This window comes from Pagrus pagrus (assembly GCF_965226575.1).
Source record: "Pagrus pagrus genome assembly, chromosome: 18".
NCBI classification, from domain to species: domain Eukaryota; kingdom Metazoa; phylum Chordata; class Actinopteri; order Spariformes; family Sparidae; genus Pagrus; species Pagrus pagrus.
The window spans coordinates 16,983,089-17,001,566 of record NC_140202.1 but is presented as its reverse complement, the minus strand read 5'-3'; the positions used below and the strand labels follow the sequence as shown (position 1 = coordinate 17,001,566).

General features: G+C 40.0%; 3 protein-coding genes across 5 annotated transcripts in view; 1 reads left to right on the top strand and 2 right to left on the bottom strand.

The window, feature by feature from the left end:
- The window catches only part of fancm (FA complementation group M), a 37,887-nt gene extending 35,099 nt beyond the window's left edge, over nt 1-2,788 (top strand). Inside the window, exons 20-24 of the mRNA XM_084381395.1 lie at nt 25-476; nt 555-648; nt 755-1,103; nt 1,674-1,968; nt 2,177-2,788. Coding sequence (XP_084237521.1) covers nt 25-476; nt 555-648; nt 755-1,103; nt 1,674-1,968; nt 2,177-2,303 — 1,317 coding nt within the window. The 3' untranslated portion in view covers nt 2,304-2,788. The remainder of the gene's footprint in view (nt 1-24; nt 477-554; nt 649-754; nt 1,104-1,673; nt 1,969-2,176) is intronic.
- A 526-nt stretch (nt 2,789-3,314) lies between these two features.
- slc25a29l (solute carrier family 25 member 29-like) lies at nt 3,315-11,785 on the bottom strand. Of its 2 annotated transcripts, XM_084381772.1 has the most exons (5): nt 11,373-11,392; nt 9,593-9,636; nt 8,283-8,326; nt 7,944-8,027; nt 3,315-6,809 (listed from the first exon to the last, which is right to left on the bottom strand). In XM_084381772.1, the coding sequence occupies exon 5, from the start codon at nt 6,807-6,809 to the stop codon at nt 6,021-6,023; it is 789 nt and encodes a 262-aa protein (XP_084237898.1). In that variant the 5' UTR covers nt 7,944-8,027; nt 8,283-8,326; nt 9,593-9,636; nt 11,373-11,392; the 3' UTR covers nt 3,315-6,020. The 2 variants fall into 2 exon arrangements, with proteins under 2 accessions (XP_084237898.1, XP_084237897.1); XM_084381771.1 differs by lacking the exon at nt 8,283-8,326 and having other exon boundaries at nt 11,373-11,785.
- A 1,939-nt stretch (nt 11,786-13,724) lies between these two features.
- On the bottom strand, nt 13,725-18,329 carry wars1 (tryptophanyl-tRNA synthetase 1). 2 transcript variants are annotated; one of them, XM_084380937.1, is made up of 11 exons: nt 18,225-18,329; nt 17,749-17,876; nt 16,684-16,897; nt 16,492-16,600; nt 16,105-16,224; nt 15,819-16,001; nt 15,559-15,659; nt 14,959-15,071; nt 14,692-14,865; nt 14,469-14,609; nt 13,725-14,237 (listed from the first exon to the last, which is right to left on the bottom strand). In XM_084380937.1, the coding sequence occupies exons 2-11, from the start codon at nt 17,860-17,862 to the stop codon at nt 14,079-14,081; spliced, it is 1,428 nt and encodes a 475-aa protein (XP_084237063.1). In that variant the 5' UTR covers nt 17,863-17,876; nt 18,225-18,329; the 3' UTR covers nt 13,725-14,078. The 2 variants fall into 2 exon arrangements, with proteins under 2 accessions (XP_084237063.1, XP_084237062.1); XM_084380936.1 differs by lacking the exon at nt 18,225-18,329 and adding an exon at nt 18,023-18,086.
- Nucleotides 18,330-18,478: the final 149 nt, after the last annotated feature.

The following is an 18,478-nucleotide window of genomic DNA, read 5'->3' as shown; positions in this document are numbered from 1 at the left end:
TAGTCTAATTGACTTTCATCCCAGGTGCCTGAGATGGATGAAACATATGCAGAGGACAGTTTTGTGGTGGGCAGTGAGGTGGAGGAGCCAGAGAGCAGCGAGGAGGAGGCCGAAGACATTGAGCTCATGCCCGAGGCCTCGTATGTGGACGGGAAGAGGCAGTACGCCACCAGGCGGCGTGTTTTCCTGCACAAAGCAAGAGCCGGAGCTAAGAGTGCAGCTGAAGCTCCGCCAGAGCAGAGAGGAGGAGTGAAACACAAGCGCTCCCGTGTCATTCGCATTAATGATTCCAGTGAGGAGGAGACAGAGGAAGTGAGTAAGAAGAGAAGTCTCATAGCAGAAAGTAGTGTTGCTGCCCCCTTGTGGCCAAAGGAACAGCAGAAACCCTCCTCCGCATCTTCAACCATAGCATCCAAGGTCTCACTGCTGAGCAAGGCGCAGAGATGCTCAGTGACTGAGGACAAGCAAAAAGAGAGGTAAAGAAGTTCTCATGTGGTAGCTCACAAACACAAACATTCAACAACCACTAGAGCAGTGTTTTCTTTCTCCTGCAGGTGTCGCCAGAGGTTAGAAAATCAGCATCTTCTCTCTGATGAACTAGACTTTGAAAAATCAGAGTTGCTGTTATCCTCCAAGAAGCCACCCCAGGTATGAGCAAACATGATGACACGTGCCGATAGGGCCCTACAGTATGTGTTAAAGTAAGATACATGATCACTTAAACTATACTGAGGTTTTGTTTTGCTTTCTCCAGGCTTTCTCTGCCACCTCCTCTGTGCCTCAGAAGTCCACTGTGCAGGATTCGTCAGTCAACGAGTCACCTGCAACGTCCGCACCCATTCGCATCCTGGTCGACAGTCGCTGCATCAGCAGCGGAGTGGAGCTGATGACCAGCCTGCGTCAGCGCCACGCAGCCACCGTCCACATCTGCTCGCTGGACGCCAGCTACTTCATCGTCAGCAACCGCATGGCAGTGGAGAGGCACAGCCAATCGGATTTGGCCGCTATGCAGAACCGGAAGCGATTGGCTGAGAGAGTGAACAGCTTGCAGGGGTTGTATGAGCGCGTTTGTCTGATCGTGGAGAAGGATCGGACCAAGCCAGGTCAGTCTGATGACTGCATTTTAACCCAGATTCAAATAAGGTTTGAGTTACATAAATAAACAATACAAGTTTTTGGTGAAAGAATTTGTGAATTAAAGGTTTTTGCAACCGCGGCCATGCTGAGGGCTGTGACTGTGTAGTTGTGACATCACAACCCTACGGAAGTCCTGACAACTAATTTAAAGGCACAGTTTCTGAAAACAGGCCGTGTGAATTCCCCTGTCGACTGAGCATTTTAAAACTTTCACAGTATTTATTAAGCACCTACACCTGATTTATGATCCAAAAAGACATGGAAATCTCATGAGACCTTGAATGGATTGCTTGATGGACAGAAAATTAATCCGTATGGATTCAAATGTTGATTTGGTCATAGTCGTTTTAATATTCCAGCCTCTCAAATGTGAAGATTGTCTGAATCTACATTAAATTTGTTAAAGTTAACTATTTTCTTATATTTTATAGGCCTATCAATTAATCGATTGATCAAGAAAATAATCAGAAACTTCATAGTTTACACAACAATTTGATTAACTATGTGAGATGACATGTTTCCCGTCTCCGTCACAGGCGAGGCGTCACGTCCCTTCCAGCGCACGCGTTACTATGACAGCACTCTGACAGCACTTGTGCGGACCGGTGTGCGCTTGCTGTGGAGCAACAACCCCGAAGAGAGCGCCGGCTTGCTGGCAGACCTGGCGCGGCTGGAGCAGCGTAAAGGTCAGGGCATCACTGTACCGCTGGAGGTCAAAGGGCAGCACAGGCAGCAGGCGCTGCAGCTGTACCTGAGCCTGCCCTCAGTCAACTACGTCCACGCCCTCAGCATGAGCCACAACTTCAGGTCAATTGCTCAACTCATAAACAGGTAAAGGAAGTGTGTGTGTGTGTGTGTGTGTGTGTGTGTGTGTGTGTGTGTGTGTGTGTGTGTGTGTGTGTGTGTGTGTGTGTGTGTGTGTGTGTGTGTGTGTGTGTGTGTGTGTGTGTGTGTGTGTGTGTGTGTGTGTGTATTGTGGAAAAAAAGAACAGTATAACAGTGCATAATCTCCTTTCATGCTGTTTTGTTCCTCCTGCAGCTCCATTGAAGACGTACAGAAGGGAGGCAGTATGAGTCGATCCAGAGCGGAGGAGATCTACCGCTTCCTGCGCTACTCCTGTGACTCCTTCCTCATGAACACTCCAAAAGCAGCAAAAAACAGCTAGCAGATCTGTGATCTGTTTCTACTGTCATGCTTTGTATTCCTGCACTACTTACTCTTTCTGACTGATATATCTGTACTTCTCCTGCCCTTTTTGCTGCATGTCTTTGTTTTCAGTCTCACCAGGGACTGTTAAAATACTGTGCAGTAACTGATCTATTTGATCTCTCCATGAGAGAAGAGCCCGAGGACATCGGTGCAGCCTTCTAGTTGAAGGGGAACTCTGCTCAACCAAGTTAATGTTACATAATACAAGTGGTTTCTTGATATAAAGCATACTATTTGTTTCATGATGTTTTCTTTTTTAATTATTTGGGTGAGAAATGTTTTGTGCTGACACTAATCCTGTCAGATGGTGATCTCTATTTGATGGAAACTTAAATAACTTATTGTTTTTGTCAAAAAAATAATGAGTACATTCGTTTACAGCACTACTGAAAGAGATAAATATGGTGTCAGATTTCTTGAATAAACAGTGCTATTTTTGTACATTACTGTGTCAAGTATTTAAGTGTTTCCCTTGGAAGATTTGAAATAGTCTGTCAAGCCCCATAATGTAAGAAAAACCTGTGGTACCCATATATAACCACTAGAGGACAGTCTTTGATCTCTCTTGACTCACTTTAAGAGGTGCACTATGCAACTTTTTACAGACCTATTAACAGCGATAGGAGTCTTGATACAAGGAATGGCAGTTCAACAGCTGAAATCAGTTTTGAATGGGCTTTAAAGTCATGTGTTTGTAAACATTCAAGCACAACAGGCTTGTATTTTGAGTTAGGGTGGAGTGCGAGCAAAAAGGGCACAGAATAAAGTACTAAATAATCAAAACTGTGGCTAAAAAGTGATATATTGCACCTTTAAAATTAATCTATTCATCCTCCATTTACCTTGTTTGGGTTGTGGGGGGGTCTGCCAAATTAAAGTGGTGAAAATCATAAATATCAAACATCTTTAAATACCTAATATCCATATTGTGTTAACAGCTGTAGCAAGAACTGTCTTTCAGAAAACATGAGAAAAAAATGTGGCATTTATTTCACCATTCTCTCAAAGAAGTACACAGTGTGCATGCTGCTTTGGAGCAAGATATACACAAACAAGAACAGAACATAAAGCAACAGTTAAAGCAGCCCTTTCACTAAGATATATAACACCCACTGGTACAGTTAGACAATTTACAAAATATTGAACAGAAGTCTTGAAACAGAAAAATGCAGCACTGTAATTAAAGTAAATCTAAAGCTTGGAGAGATTTCATACACCTTTAAAAGGATGACATGAAAACAAAAGCCACCAAATTCACAGTATTTACATCATTTTGTCTTTGGGCAACACCAAAGCTGTATCAGACTGCACTTTGGACCGTGCAGTCCCAATCGGCCACTCGGTGATAAGAAAAGTAACAGCAGCATCCGTTCAGGACTGCAGGTGTAGACGTGAAGATGTGTGCCTTTTACATTTGACGAAAAGCGATAGGTCAAGCTTGTATGATACAGGTTTCACCTGCAGTTATAGTTTCCCTTTAAACCTGCAAAACGTGAGCCATGTTAACTTGATAAGCTGTTAACTGGGTAAAGTGCAGCAGTCAGTGTGAAACTGTGTGCTCCGTCTCATACTGACTGTCTGGGTTAATGCTGAGAGGGAAGCAGAACGTGTCCTAACCAGTTTTTCCAAAGGTTTAAAAAAAAGGTTACGGTGTGCTCCGTCTCATACTGACTGTCTGGGTTAATGTTGAGAGGGAAGCAGAGCGTGTCCTAACCAGTTTGTCCAAAGGTTTAAAGTTAACCGAAATCTGTTGTTTTTAGGCGTTTTGACTTTTATAAAACCACCAGTTTTGCTTGACACTGTAACAATCTTGTATTAGTGGGAAATGCAAAATATAAAATCTGATTTTAAAAATATTTTGGACCTTACATGTGCCTAATACCATAGTATAAGGTGCCTTCTCTACTCTACAGTGACCAAAACTAAAAGATTCAATTGGATCAGATTTGGTTTTAGGGCCTATAATTAAACATTTTTAAGGAAATAAGATGTATTTTTTGTGTCTAAACCGTTTTTGGTTCATACGGCAATGGACTAAAGCCTGTAATATTAGATTATAAACTACAGAATCCAAAGCAGATTATTAAAGTACTGAATTACAACCTCACACTTAATTAAAACCTCAGACAGCATTCAAAAATTGTAGTTTAACTGCATACATAATTATAACCTCTGAATAAAGAACAACAATATGTACATAAACGTACACGTAGAAGAAGAAGCATGTACACATACGGTGTGTGCACAATTATTAGGCAAGTCAGTATTTTGACCATATCATCATTATTATGCATATTTTCCAACTCCAAGCTGTATAAACTGGAATGCTTATTGGATTTAAGCATATCAGGTGGTGTGTCTTTGTCTAATGAGGGAGGGTGTGGCCTAAGGAAGGCTGAAATCCGACCACCACTGAACAAGACACATAAGTTGAAATGTCAAGACTGGGCCAAGAAATATCTGAAGACAGATTTTTCAAAGATTTTATGGACTGATGAGATGAAAGTGACTCTTGACGGACCAGATGGATGGGCCTGTGGCTGGATCAGTAACGGGCACAGAGCTCCACTTTGACTCAGACACCAGCAAGGTGGAGGTGGGGTACTGGAATGGGCTGGTATTATTAACGATGAGCTAGTTGGACCTTTTTGGGTTGAAGATGGACTTGAACTCAACTCCCAAACCTACAGCCAGTTTTTAGAATACACTTTCTTCAAGCAGTGGTACAGGAAAAAGTCTGCATCTTTCAAGAAGACCATGATTTTTATGCAGGACAATGCTCCATCGCATGCATCGAAGTACTCCACGGCGTGGCTAGCCAGTAAGAGCTTTAAAGATGAAAGAATAATGACATGGCCCCCTTCCTCACCGGACCTAAATCCTATTGAGATCTTGTGGTCCCTTCTTTGGACTTGTTCTTTGTTTATTAATCTCACGTACACAGATGAAAATAAACAAGTGAGATGGGAAACTTTTCGTTTTTCATTTAGTTGCATAATAATTTTGCACACTAACATTTGCCCAATGATTGTGCACACATAGATATTCTCCTAAGAAAGCCAAAACCTACATTTTACTTTCTTAAATATTCAGGTTTGAGGTTTATTAACATTTTGGATTGACTAAGAGCACTGTAGTTGCTCAATAATAAAATTAATCCTTAAAAATACAACTAATATAATGGTAATTGTGCACACAGTGTACATTTACACCTACAGGGCCTTCTTTGTATTGGCCTGGACATCACAGAGAAAATATGGATTGGTTAACCGCATAAATTAATAAATTAATTCTTTAAAATCGCATTCAGTTCACGTATGAAACTTTGCAAAAAAGGAGCAGTAAAAATGCGTTGATGTTCTCAAGTATTCCAAACGTTTTGGACTTACTTAATACTCTAGACATGTCGAGCAGTGGGGATGGGAACATCTGTAACTGTCACTGTACAGTATGTTACAGTAACTCTTGTAACCGTCAAGCTTCCTCAAGTAGTTAAAACTAAAAAGAAATTTGTACAAAACCTTTTAAAAACAGACCCTATTTACAAGTGCAGCTTTTATCTTAAAATATATATTATTTAAATACTACATGTGGTCACTGAAGGATCACTTCGCTTTTCTCATTATGAACACCAGATTAAAGACCAGCATGAAGCATTATAGATGTGTAATGCTCACTGCTGCACAATAGCTTGCATGCTGGTCGACTGCGCCTGTGGCTGCAGAGGCTGCAGCTGTACAGACTGTGGCTCGGAGTTCTGAATGCTACACTCTTCTCCTTCACGCATGTAAATTAAAAATAGAGTCACAGTGGCAAATGTGGTAGCATTCACTGGAAATGCACGGAGCAAAGTGGACGTGAGCCCTCGTGTGAACACCCTCCACCCCTCCTTCTTTACGCTCTGTCGGACACAGTCCATAATGCCACTGTACTGGTTGACGCCACCAACCCCGTCCGCCTGGAGACGCGATTTGATCACATCCACAGGATAGGTGGAGAGCCAGGAAGCAATGCCAGACATTCCACCAGCAAACAGCAGCTTGGGGATCATGTACGGGTCCTCTGGCTCACAGCCCAGGGAGCGTGTCAACGTGTCATAAGTGAGAAAGTACACACCAAAACCAGGGGTCTCGCGCACCAAGGTGGTCACCATGCCGCGATTGATACCTCGGATTCCCTCCTTATTGTAGATTCTCACCAGACAGTCCACAGAGTTCTTATAAACCTTCCTCTTAGACTTCTTCTCTCCGGTTCCTTGCAGCTGCATCCGTGTCTTGGCCAGCTCCATCGGGCAGCAAATGACACACTGGATGGCTCCAGCAGAGGCTCCAGCCAGGAACTGGTTTAGAGGCGTGTCCCTGCCAAGTTTGCGCATGGCATTACCCTGGACACCAAAAACTATGGCATTGATGAAGGTCAGGCCCAACATCGGAGAGCCGATGCCTTTGTAGAGACCTAACATCTGCAGACACAAAGATTTCTGAAATTACTGAAGGAACAGCATTGTGTTGTATCACAATCTCAGGTCAGCTCAGTAGGTGATCATTTGATCATTTATGAACATAAATTAGTATTATTTCCTAGAAATGATCATTTGTGCCCTTTAATTATTAAATTACTCCCTTGAATTTATTCAAATTTAGCTCATTGTGTTAATTTTGTGGCCTAAAAAAGATGTGTCCTAAAAAAAAAAACTTAAAGCAACATAGCTTCAAAATAATTTTAAAGTTATAGTGACTTGTAATAGGGTGAATCACACAAGATACAAATATCTACATCACGTTGTTTTAATTTATTATCTAAAATTAATATAACTGATTCTAATTCTCCTTGTCCCCTCAGTACCCTTGTCATCATTTTGATGCTACATCTGAGGATTTATACTGCCAGCATTTTGTGCTCACAAAATAGTAATTAATGCACACAAATTGGTGCAACAATAAAGTCAACTCACATTTTGTTTTGAATTCTGATATAGAGTTGATTTTGATATGATAATCTTGTAAAATCAGCTTCAACAACACCCCTTAAATTGTTCAAAAAATGTCTTTTTACTCTTTGTCTTTGGAAAGACTGTTGTAACAGAGAGCAACAGATACTGAAGTTATAAACAAAACAGTGAAACACGGAAGTTTGAACTTGACATGTCGAGCTTTAAAGCCTTGACACTATCAGACGCATTGCTGGAATGCTGAAAAATGTAAAACAAAAACATGTACAGTCAAATCATCTTCTACAGCTATGAGAGACTCACTGAGACCGAGCATACTCAACCCTAGCTCAAATGGCACGACGTCCACAGCTTTATTTAGCTCATGCAGGACTAAGGTCCTCACTGACCCTGAATAACCGACGCAACCACTCCCCACTTTCACCCCTAACACCCCATGTTAGGAACATGCTGGCTCATGCCTGTGTTTATAGAGATGGGACTGTAACTGTACACTTCGATGAGCGCAGTGACCAGTCTCCACGTTGGCACATTGAGCAGCACATGGTGAAAGCTACACAAATTACTCGACAGCAGTCTAAGAAAAATTAGCTATAAAAAGTGGTAAAACATCAAAAGGCATTCATAGAATAAACAGAAGCTTACCGACTCCTGCCGTATGATTGACTGGAAGCAGTGAAATGTCCCGCGGTACAGAGGTTTGTCCACATTTTGAACTTGAAGCCTCACCTGTGGACGACAGACCTCATGTTAGAGTCAACAATAACTACAGACCACATATTGTAATACATGTTTAAAGGGAAACAAGCAGGCAACAGTGCTTTAAAATCTTTTCAGGGTACAAAAGGATGTATATAGGGTGTAACATAAGGAAGAAAAAAAAATAGGTTGTACAAAAAACAAAATGTCTTCTGGGGTTTATATTTCTATAGCTCAAGACAAGACATTGGGTAAGAGGGATAAAAAGACCTTGACCATACTTACTAGGTCACATTTCCATGGAGAGGTTGTTTATTTCTCTCTCTCATCTACAACACAGTGACACTGCTGCTGTTAAAGACAGCCCCCCACCAGACACCAGCTCAGGGAGACATGACATTAAAAGCAAGGTACAAAAGAGCTACAACCAAACCATTCACCATCTCAGTATGTACTTTCATAGAGGCTGAAATTTCAAACAATTGTGTGCCACATTTAAAACTTCCTTGCTCTTACCCTTGTTGTCTATTTGTTTGTTTTTTAATTTTGCCTTTAAAAAAGGTCCACAGTTTAGGATTTAGAGGCATCTAGAGGTGAGGCCCTCGTGCAACTGTTTGTTTTGTCCGTTCTGGGCTACTATATAAACATGGTGGACATGGCTCCTTCTGTGGATATAAAAGGCTCATTCTAAGGTAACAAAAACACAATAACTCTTAGTTTTAGGTGATTATACACTCATGGAAATACAATTATGAATATTATATTCCATTTCTTTAACTACACTCCCCTAAATCCTTCACACTGGACCTTTAAGGAGCTTTAAGCCAAGGTGGTACTGCAAAAAGGCTGCAACATGTAGTCCATTAATCAATGTTTTCATCAACTAAATTAATCACCAACTATTTTAATAATAACTTAATCATTTTAAGTTGTTCTTATAAAGAAAAAATATCCAAATTATTGGATTTTAGCTTCTCAAATGATATTTTTTTTGTTTCTTTAGTCCTCTATGATAGAATAAACTTGATATCTTTAGGCTGTGGACAAAAAAAGACTAAGCCCTATAGACAAGCTAACTAAATTCAGTGCCTATGACACTTCTTGCAACTTTGCGGTTAGTTGAAAAACAATGACTGTATAAGATTAGGAAGCACCAGAGTTATTAAGCAATATGACTGTAACTGAAACCAATGTCCCTAAATAGTCTATGATAAAATCTAAAAAGGAAGCGACTCCACCTCTTTGTTCTAAACTTTGACAGAACAATATGTCCAACTTGTTTGGTGGGGGACAACAAAATAAAGTAGCTCAAGTTATGTCTTTTACTATATGTTACTCTCTTGATGATTTGTTTGGAAATGACAAAATACAGGTTGAACAGAAATCCTGATCTACCAAGTTAATAGCCTGACAAACTGTAATCATGCCTCTTGCTCAATTCCCATTGAGGAATGACTGTGTAACTGTAGGTTACTTGGATTCAAAGTCAGACTGCCTACAGAGTGGTTTGACTTACAACATCTTCACAGCAGATAACTGGATCATGTCATTGCCTAATATGAGTAAATAGTGACGAGAATGCAACAGACACCCACCTTCACAGTGTCAAATGGATGTCCCACCAAAACACCAGCAGCACCTGAAAAACAACAGATGGGATTTAAAATTCACATAAAAAAAAACATTCTTGACTTATCTCAGTGTCTTCTCTGCACTACAGCGATGCACACCTAAAGCTAAATGGTATGATTGCAACGTAGCCATATTATTGGTCGATTACAATGACGCACTTCAAATATGGTTTGATTTCGGGAAAGAAAGTGGTTCCTGATCAGGTGGCTCATCTCGGAAGAGCAAACAGCCCATCCCCCTGAGACAAAGTAATCAGCTGTGACGAACGCTCGACAGCGGCCTGTCCTTGACTTATGCCAATGAGCCTAAAAATCATTACACAACAGTAACTTCTGACCATGTCATACTAGGACGTATTGGCCAAGAGGTACTGAATCATCATCACACACTTAAACTCCATTGTAAAATGATGTGACAGACAGATTTTATGTTCAGTCTCTGCCACCTATCCTACACTTCTACAACGTTGCCCATGACCTGACAACCTATGCACGCTTACCTTTTCTGTGATGATTAACCTGACAAATCTGTTATTTGTTATTACAGAATGTACTAATGCTGAAAACAAATAGTGGAAAACAGAAAGCTTTTCAATAAATCATTCACTTATTAACGGTGTTGTAGCTCTACTGGAGGGATGTTCTTCCAAGCATATTGCAATGCTTATCCCGAGCTTATGGTTTACCAGTTACACAACAATGTCTTGCATTAGCGAAACCCAGATTTGACATGTATGAATCATTGAATGACTAAAAACAGTCCATAGCAGTGTTGCAGTGAAACCAGAGAAGTTTTACAGGAATCTGTGACTACGATGAGCACAATTCAGACTTTGTTTGTGCACCTGGTGTCTAGAGATATACCAGTCGAATGAGAAAAAACTGGGGTCTAGAGAGTGCTTGCCATGCTATACAAAGATCTGCTTAATCAAAATGAAAATTCATCCTCTATCTCTCAGTTTAAAGTGAATACAACACAACTTTTATCACATCAGGGCCTGTGTCGCTCTATATTGAGACTATCTAGGGCCCTTGTTTGGGAAGACCTGACCTTGTGCAAAGACAAAACAGCTGACAAGATTCCCAAAGGTTTAAAGCGAGGGGATTTTTGCTAGAAACACAGACTGCGAGGGACAAAAAACAGGCATGAACTCGCTTGATACACATTTTCTCTAGAGGGTTACTCCCTAAGAAGGAATGATGAAGGCTATTTCACAATGCAGAATGGAGGAAATTGATAATAATCAGGAAAGAAACCCGATAATGCCACATCTTGTGGGAATGCCATAGCGCTGCAAGACATAACTTGCATGCAATATTTGGATTTGGATGTTAGCTGGACGTGAGGGGGTTTAATTCACACAAATAGCTGTATCATGAATGACAACACTGAATATAAACACCACTGCCTGTGTGTGAGCTACAGGTATGGAATGAAACTTGACTAACTCAGCGTTACATCCGGTACTTTCACACTTTTTCCACACACACACAAAAAAAATTGAAATACCACTGCTAATTTTTTAGAAATTTCAGTCTCTCATGTGTCATTTCTGTTTGTTTATACTGCTTCTCATACGTGGCAGCTGAGGACAAACCACAAACTTCACACATGGAGACTGTGCACGCTGGAAGACACAAAATAATGTAAACGGCTAATGCTAATGCTAGCCGTTAGCTCAAACCTGTTAACCCAGCTAACGTGGCTAGCTAACATCAACACCAGCTAACTAGTGGAACTTACCTCCGATGCAGCCCGCGGCGAAGTCCAATGCCATTCCCTCAAGAATGTGACGTTTAAAAACAAATGTCAAAGCTACCTTGTGTGGCTGACTACTGAGTTCACAACCCTGGAGTGGGAACTTTGTGGTGAATATTTCGGAAATCTGTCTAAACTTGGTAATGTTTACAAGCCCCGGCTTGGTGTGCAGCCAAGCAGGATAGCTCTCTCTTTACAGTCTCCTCTTTAGCTTTCGGACGCTGCTGATGCTGAGCGAGCGGAAGCGACTCGGAAACTGATTGAAACTCTGGCAGACTTTTTTTTTTTTTTTTTTTTTTTTTGCTGATGTGTCCTCACTCACACTACCAGGCGCGCTCTTTCTGCCAAACCTATTTCTATTTCGGTGCCGTGTGAATAGGCTGGGGTTCAACGTAGAGGAGAAGAAGAAGAAGCGTGTTTGCCCTTTTTCAAGACAGCCCAATGGGATGAGACAGAGGCGGACAACTCCCCTGCACACTGTCCGCCCCTCAACCTCATTGGCTGCTGGGAGCTCAATGAAACTGAAGCCTGGAGTTTTTAACATTGCTGCTCCTCCTCGTCAGAGTCAACAGTGTTATCATCAGCAGTGTTACTTTCTAAATGCAATAGATTACATATTACTAGTTACCTTCATTTTTTTAAAAAGTAATCAATTACGTTACAATAGTTGTTACTACAAGCCTACAATTACAAAACTATGTATTCCTATCTCATGATATATCAGACTGTGATCCCTGTGTCCAAGGCCATCCCTTTATTTAAAAAAGATCAAGGTTATTTCATTGTCCTATAGAGGTTATTTGTATTTGGGCATTTTATTAAAAGTAACTAAAAATCAGAATCAGAAATCGATACGTTACAGCTGCTCCCATTCAAAGTCTTAGAAATATGCAGAAAAATAAAAACTATATATAAGCAAGAATAATAAAAATGGAATAAAAATATAAGAAATGTACATTCTACTAGAAATATATATACAGTGTAATAAATAATCCTACAGTTGAAATATGGGTTATTGCACATTATTTGAGAAACAAAGTGTCCGGAGTCCTCCTATTGACTCGGAGGAATTCTGAGTTCTGAGTGTAAAGTAGTGTAATAAGTAATTTATTACTCTACGCAGACAGTAATATTGTAACAACTTTAAAAAATAAAGGTAACTAGTAATTTGTAATACATCCATTTTGAAAGTAAGTTGCCCAACACTGTATATTATGAGATAGGAATAAATATCTTTAGTTGAAGGCTCAGTCATATAAAAACACAACAGACCTATAGCTTCTATAATGTAGCCTATAATGACATGACAAGACAATAGTCTCTTTTTATTTTAGTCCACAGAACCAGGAATAAATGGGCATATGTGATTCAGGACTGTAATTTAAAGTGCACTCGGGGGATTAGGCTTCATCATCATCATTATGGTCATGTTGGTGTGGATGGATTCTTAAAAAAAGCTAAATAAACACTTCACTTTGGTCGGTAACATGGATTGTAACACGTTACGTGATATAACTGTAGTGATATATTCCTTAAATATTATTAGTAAGGGTTGCCCCCAACACTGAACATCAGCATGTGTGTTCAACTACAGGGTAGTCTACTTACAGAGGGTGATCAGGAAGCCATGTATTGTTTTCCCAAGTTCAGGACACATCACACACCTGTGCAGTGTGGTGCAATACAATAAATTGCAATGCATTGTATTGCAATGTACAGCACATCATAACATGAAATGTATTGTTATAACAAAAGGTTTTTCACATTATAACAACGTAAATACATTGTTAACACAAGAGAAGTTTCTTGTTACAAAGTGATTCATTTCTATGTTGTTGTAACATGAAAAACATTTTGTTATGACAATAAAATGTTCATGCTCTAACACGCTAGTGAACCCTTTCTCTTCTGATGTGCCAGCAATACTCTTCATTAAATGTTTTATAACAATAAGTTAGCATGTTATAATGTGCAACATTTCACATTATAACAAGACAACTTATTGTTATAACATAAATCGTATCGTGAAAGTATCTTATGTGATAAAAATAAGTTAATATGTTGTCATGAAGATAGATAGTTGTAATGTTATAATATAAGTTTGTATTTCATACTAATGTGAAAATGTCTTGATATAAAGTTTATCAAATATTATTCTTTTTTTTAAAGTATTGTTTTGGCCTTTATATGGCTTTATTGATAGAACAGCTCAAGATATGACAGGAAGGAGGATGAGAGATCAAATATAATTCTTCTTCAGACTTCTTAATCAACAGTTTTCAAAGTGGATGTGTAGCTGTGTTGTTGTTGGTCACTAAACAGATTTTTGCAACAATAAACATTTGTACTCCGTTTTAATCGTCATTCATCCTGAGCTGATTCCAGGGTGAGGAGCAGGGCGGCGCTGCAAACACAAACACGTGATGAGGACAAATGTTTACACTTGGCGCAGCGTGAAGCTTACATGTAGCATGACAATTAGCACGAAGGCTTGGGCAATGATGCACATCATCGCTCCACTCATTTACAGTTCAAGTTTTTCTCCAGTCCTGACGCAAACTGAATGAGAAACTGTCCGTCTTCCCTTTACATATTACAATAATCTTCAATGGAAAAAGATGGATTAATTAGTTTTTCCTGCATTTTGCCTAGTGACATGATAAACGTTGATATCTCAGTTGCTCAAGAAGGCTACAATTTAAAATTTAAAGGCCTGGGTGTCATGAACTGCTTGACGGTCTCGTCTGTGACTTGTTTGCGTCGCTCTTGATGCTGGGCAATCATTGGCTGCAGAGTCTCAATCAGCATCTTCTTCAGTTCTCCCGTTAGCAAAGCTCCACTTGCGTAGTCCTGCAGAGACGAGATTTAATGTGTGGGAGCGGAAGGGAGGGAAGTTGAAGAGGACGATAAGGAAGCAGAGAAGAATGATAAACAGAGCACAAGATAAGGGTTCAAGGAAAGATACAGAAAGTTGTATGAAAGTCAAAGAGTAAGAAAAAGAGAACAGAGTAAAGAATGTGATTAACAAAGGAAATAAAGTTTGGATGATACATATTTTTCCTCTGATCTCCACACTCTCACCTGTTTGATCTTCTCCAGCTGTTCATCATCTTCCAGGAAGAAGGTTAAGTACATGAAGGAGACGTCTACGTCTGGGTTCCCACCATACTTCCTGTGCTCTTCCACTGTGTCTTTTCCTCCAGAAAATGCATGTTTGTTGACCTGTGAATAATAATAATTATAGGTCAGACCAGTCAGCCAAAAATCATAGACTAGTGAGTGTGATAACTAGCTTTAGCAGCACCTTGTTTTTGATCTGCTTGGGTGTGTCTGTGAGGAAGATGGAGGAGTTGGCATCACTGGCGCTCATCTTGGTCTGCGCCCCCTGCAGGGCTGGGAAGAAGGTGGAGTGCAGCAGGGCTGGTTTGGGATAGCCGATCCTTGGAGCCACATCACGGGTCATCCTGAAGTATGGGTCCTGGATGAGAAAAATCACAGATATGAACACGTCATTGTAAAATATGACGTTGATGTGTAGTTTTGTTATTTGTTACTGTAATGACATCCAGACCTGGTCTATGGCGCAGGGGATGAGACACTGTATATCCTTTCTGCTTCCAAAGATCTGTGGGAAAGAATTACTGAAGGACGGTGCCGCCTGGATGGCTGGGAAGCTGATCTTTCCTGGATAGATAACAAATAATAAACACCATAAAGGACCGTCAAGGTATTCACACAGTTACACTTCAGAATCAGGAAATAACGCAATAAACAACAGACACAGTGTTAGGGCTGTGCAATATGATGATTAATATGGTGGGACAATAGAAAAACGTCTATCTGACATGGACCAGAAAACTATAACCATAATAATAATAATTCATTATCTGGATATGAAATGACCTACAGTATATTTTGTGAGATTTTGGTCGTATCAGGCAGCCCTACAAAAGATTATATTGAAACATTTGGCACATCAAAACATTTCATAAGAAAACATCAGTACTTTTTCACCTGCTGTTTTGACTATGGAAGCAATTTGAAAGCACAACATGTACAAAGCAAATTATTCATCAGAAGACAATTAAACGGTAAGTGAGTATGTTAAATGGTTGATCAAGGAATGGATGTTTTTCTTTTTACATTACTCAAGCTTTTTCAGTTGTCTTACCAATGCAGTCGCTGTCTGTAAATCCAAAGATGCCTTTGACCTGGTTGAATGTCACATGTTTCTGGATCTTTACCACATTCCTGTAGAACTCAGGGGATGCACTGCAGAACACAATTTAAATTACCAAATTAGACAGTTTAGTCTGACTCAGGTTATTAGAACAAATACGATACATTTTCCCCCTCTAATGCATCCTTGGAAGCCTCGGCAGTATAGTCCGCAAGACAGGACAATAAAGGTTGTATTTTGTCATTTTTTACCCCATGTAGTCGAGGTCAGAGAAGATGAAAGTCTTGTTGACATCAAAGCCACAGGCAATGATGTCCTTAGCATTTTCCACAGCGAAGCGATGGCAGTCTTCCAGTGTTAGATCCTTCCACAGGTACTTCTCATCGTCAGTCAACTGGATCACCAGTGGGATGTCAAACACATCCTGCAACCATCTGCAACGAGGAAGTATGTGTCAGTAATGAGTTGGAATCATTGTAAAAGTAGTAACATCAGACAGCTCTTTGGTAGTAAAACATTACAGAGGGAAGAACTCACTTGGTGAAGATGAAGGGGATGAGGTGACCGACGTGCATGGCCTCCGAGGACGGGCCTCTGCCAGTGTAAAGGTAGAAGGACTTGTTCTTCTCATATGCATCCAGTACCTGCTGCATATCTCTGGAAGAAACAGCGATAAGAGGAAAGTGATTTATTATCATCCTCGCATTAACGCTCACCTTCTCATCATATTTACTCAAAAATCTCAAGATGAGGGCTAGGTCAAAGGTTCAGAGTGGATATTTTATTGCTGACTAACTTCCCTTGAGATTCAGGATTAATGAATGACTACAGATAAACACTCATACACTAGAAATCAGGAATTAAGTAACGGAAAACATGAAGACATCACGCTGAATAATCATTTTTAACTCCTGAACTGCTGACCTGTGTGAAAAGAAGATTCCTCTTCGTAGAAAGCGATGAGGCTTCTGTCCAGCAACTTTTTCTATTCTGTCCACCAGTTCTTGATCAATTTTATTGCTGCCAAACCTCACTGAGGACAGACATGACAAAATTATTCCGTTGCTGTATCGCTCTTTAAGTCAGGGCCACACTTGAAGCTCATTTGAATCGTACCTATGAGTTTGTCATAATCCACTCCCTTGGCGTTGGTGGTGGAAACGTTCCACGGGTCAACTGTGTCTTCATCAGCGCCATCTGCTGCTGGCCCGTTGTCAGGGGCAACAGAGTTTTCTGAGGGCGGACAGCCTGCCTTGTAGTCCTGACCTGTCATTTGTTTGTAGTCCACTTTCAACTTTAGCAGCAACTTCACAGCAGTTTCAATTTCAGCCTGAGGAACCCAAATACTGCTGTCAGATAACACACAGAGATAAATGCAGCTGAATCCCAACAGAATCAAGTAGTACTGTAAAGGATATTCTCTTTATATTTTAAAGTACCAATAAAAACTGCTGACAGCATGTTCTATTGTTTATCCAGAGACAAAGTGTTGTTGTTGACCTTTTTTAAACATCACTTTTCACTGCTGCAAGCTAGGGCCGGGCTGTATTGATATCACAGTATATATATCTTTACATCACAATATTGACATAAAGTATTATATAATTCATTTTCTGGAGAAAACAAAATGAGTACACAGGAACATCTGTTTTTGGCTCTCAAAATCTAATCTGACCGTAAAACTTTCAACCTCGCTCACAATTAGGGATGCAAGATATTGGATATTGGCTTAAATCCGATACACCGATATTTTCCAACTCATTTTCATTCTCTGTGTTGATGGCCCACTGGCAGATGAAGACATTCAGTTCTTTTCAAAATGTACACTTTCACTAGATAGAAAAAGAAAACTTCTTTGTCAATGGTTCACACACATTATTAAAGCATCATTTTATCAGCAGATATATTTATTTAGGGCTGTTGCTGATATTGCATTTGAGAGCCTTTATCAGCTGATTACAATGATGTGCCAATATTATTGTGCATCCCTACTCAAAATAGTCCAATAAACCCAGAGATATTAAATGGGTAACTACCATGGTATAAAGGAATTCCTCTACTGTAAGCCCTACAAACAAAATTACATGCACCACATTATAATAGGGAAGTGGCAGAAATCTCAAAACCTGGGCAATAAAATCAAAACTAACTGTTTTCACATGGTAGCTTAGAGACACTTACTTTGTCAGCTTTAGCTGTTTTCAAGACCCTGACTTGGTCTCCTTGCTCTGTCAGTTTCTCGTAGAGCTCCATTGGACACTTGGCTCCTTCCCCGTCTGCCTGACAGTCTGTCATCTTCTTCACACTGGCTAGGTAGTTGTAATAAAGAAGTTAAACGTAATTAATTACCCAATTTATAACACAAGTGAACGTTACATGCTTTGAATAGCTTCTAGTATCAAGTTAACATAATTACTGAGGCTTTATCTGCTCTAGCATTGCTGTATCTCCTTACACATGAGCTGAGAAGACTCCCATATGTGAACACTGCTAACTTGGTAGAGCTATTGAGCTAGCTAATCGCCCGATACTGCCCCTACAGTTACCTCACGCTGCCGTATTCCATAAATGATTAAATAATCTAAATGAAATGGATTTTAATAATTGAGTCGCTTATATAATTCATGATAAATACAGTGACTAGCCGGCATACGTACAGTTGTCTTCACACACAGCTGACAGCTCACTCTTTTAACTTGCATCAGCCTGAGTGAGGTAGTGTTCGGCTCAAATTGTTCCCACGCAAACAGGCTTCTTTCAAAAGTTCCGCTTCGAATTAATCAGCGCAAAAGTGCAACCTTGTGAACTAGTTTACATACATTTAATACACAAAGTGTTTTCTATATGTTTAATTAGCTTAATTCGACAAGATGCCGACAAGTTCAGTTTAATGTAAATACTATTAACACGA

Bases quoted from the DNA above. Each gene is read 5' to 3' on its own strand.
- slc25a29l (XM_084381771.1), bottom strand. From the start codon at position 11,406: ATGGCATTGGACTTCGCCGCGGGCTGCATCGGAG. The intron at 9,637-11,372 runs GTAAGTTCCACT...GTTGTTTTTCAG, and splicing joins CGCCGCGGGCTGCATCGGAG to GTGCTGCTGGTGTTTTGGTG. The intron at 6,810-7,943 runs GTAAGCTTCTGT...TTGTGTCTGCAG, and splicing joins CAATCATACGGCAGGAGTCG to ATGTTAGGTCTCTACAAAGG.
- wars1 (XM_084380936.1), bottom strand. The intron at 16,225-16,491 runs GTCAGCAGTTCA...TGTTTCTTCCAG, and splicing joins GGAATCTTCTTTTCACACAG to AGATATGCAGCAGGTACTGG. The intron at 16,002-16,104 runs GTGAGTTCTTCC...TCCTCGTTGCAG, and splicing joins ATCCCCTTCATCTTCACCAA to ATGGTTGCAGGATGTGTTTG.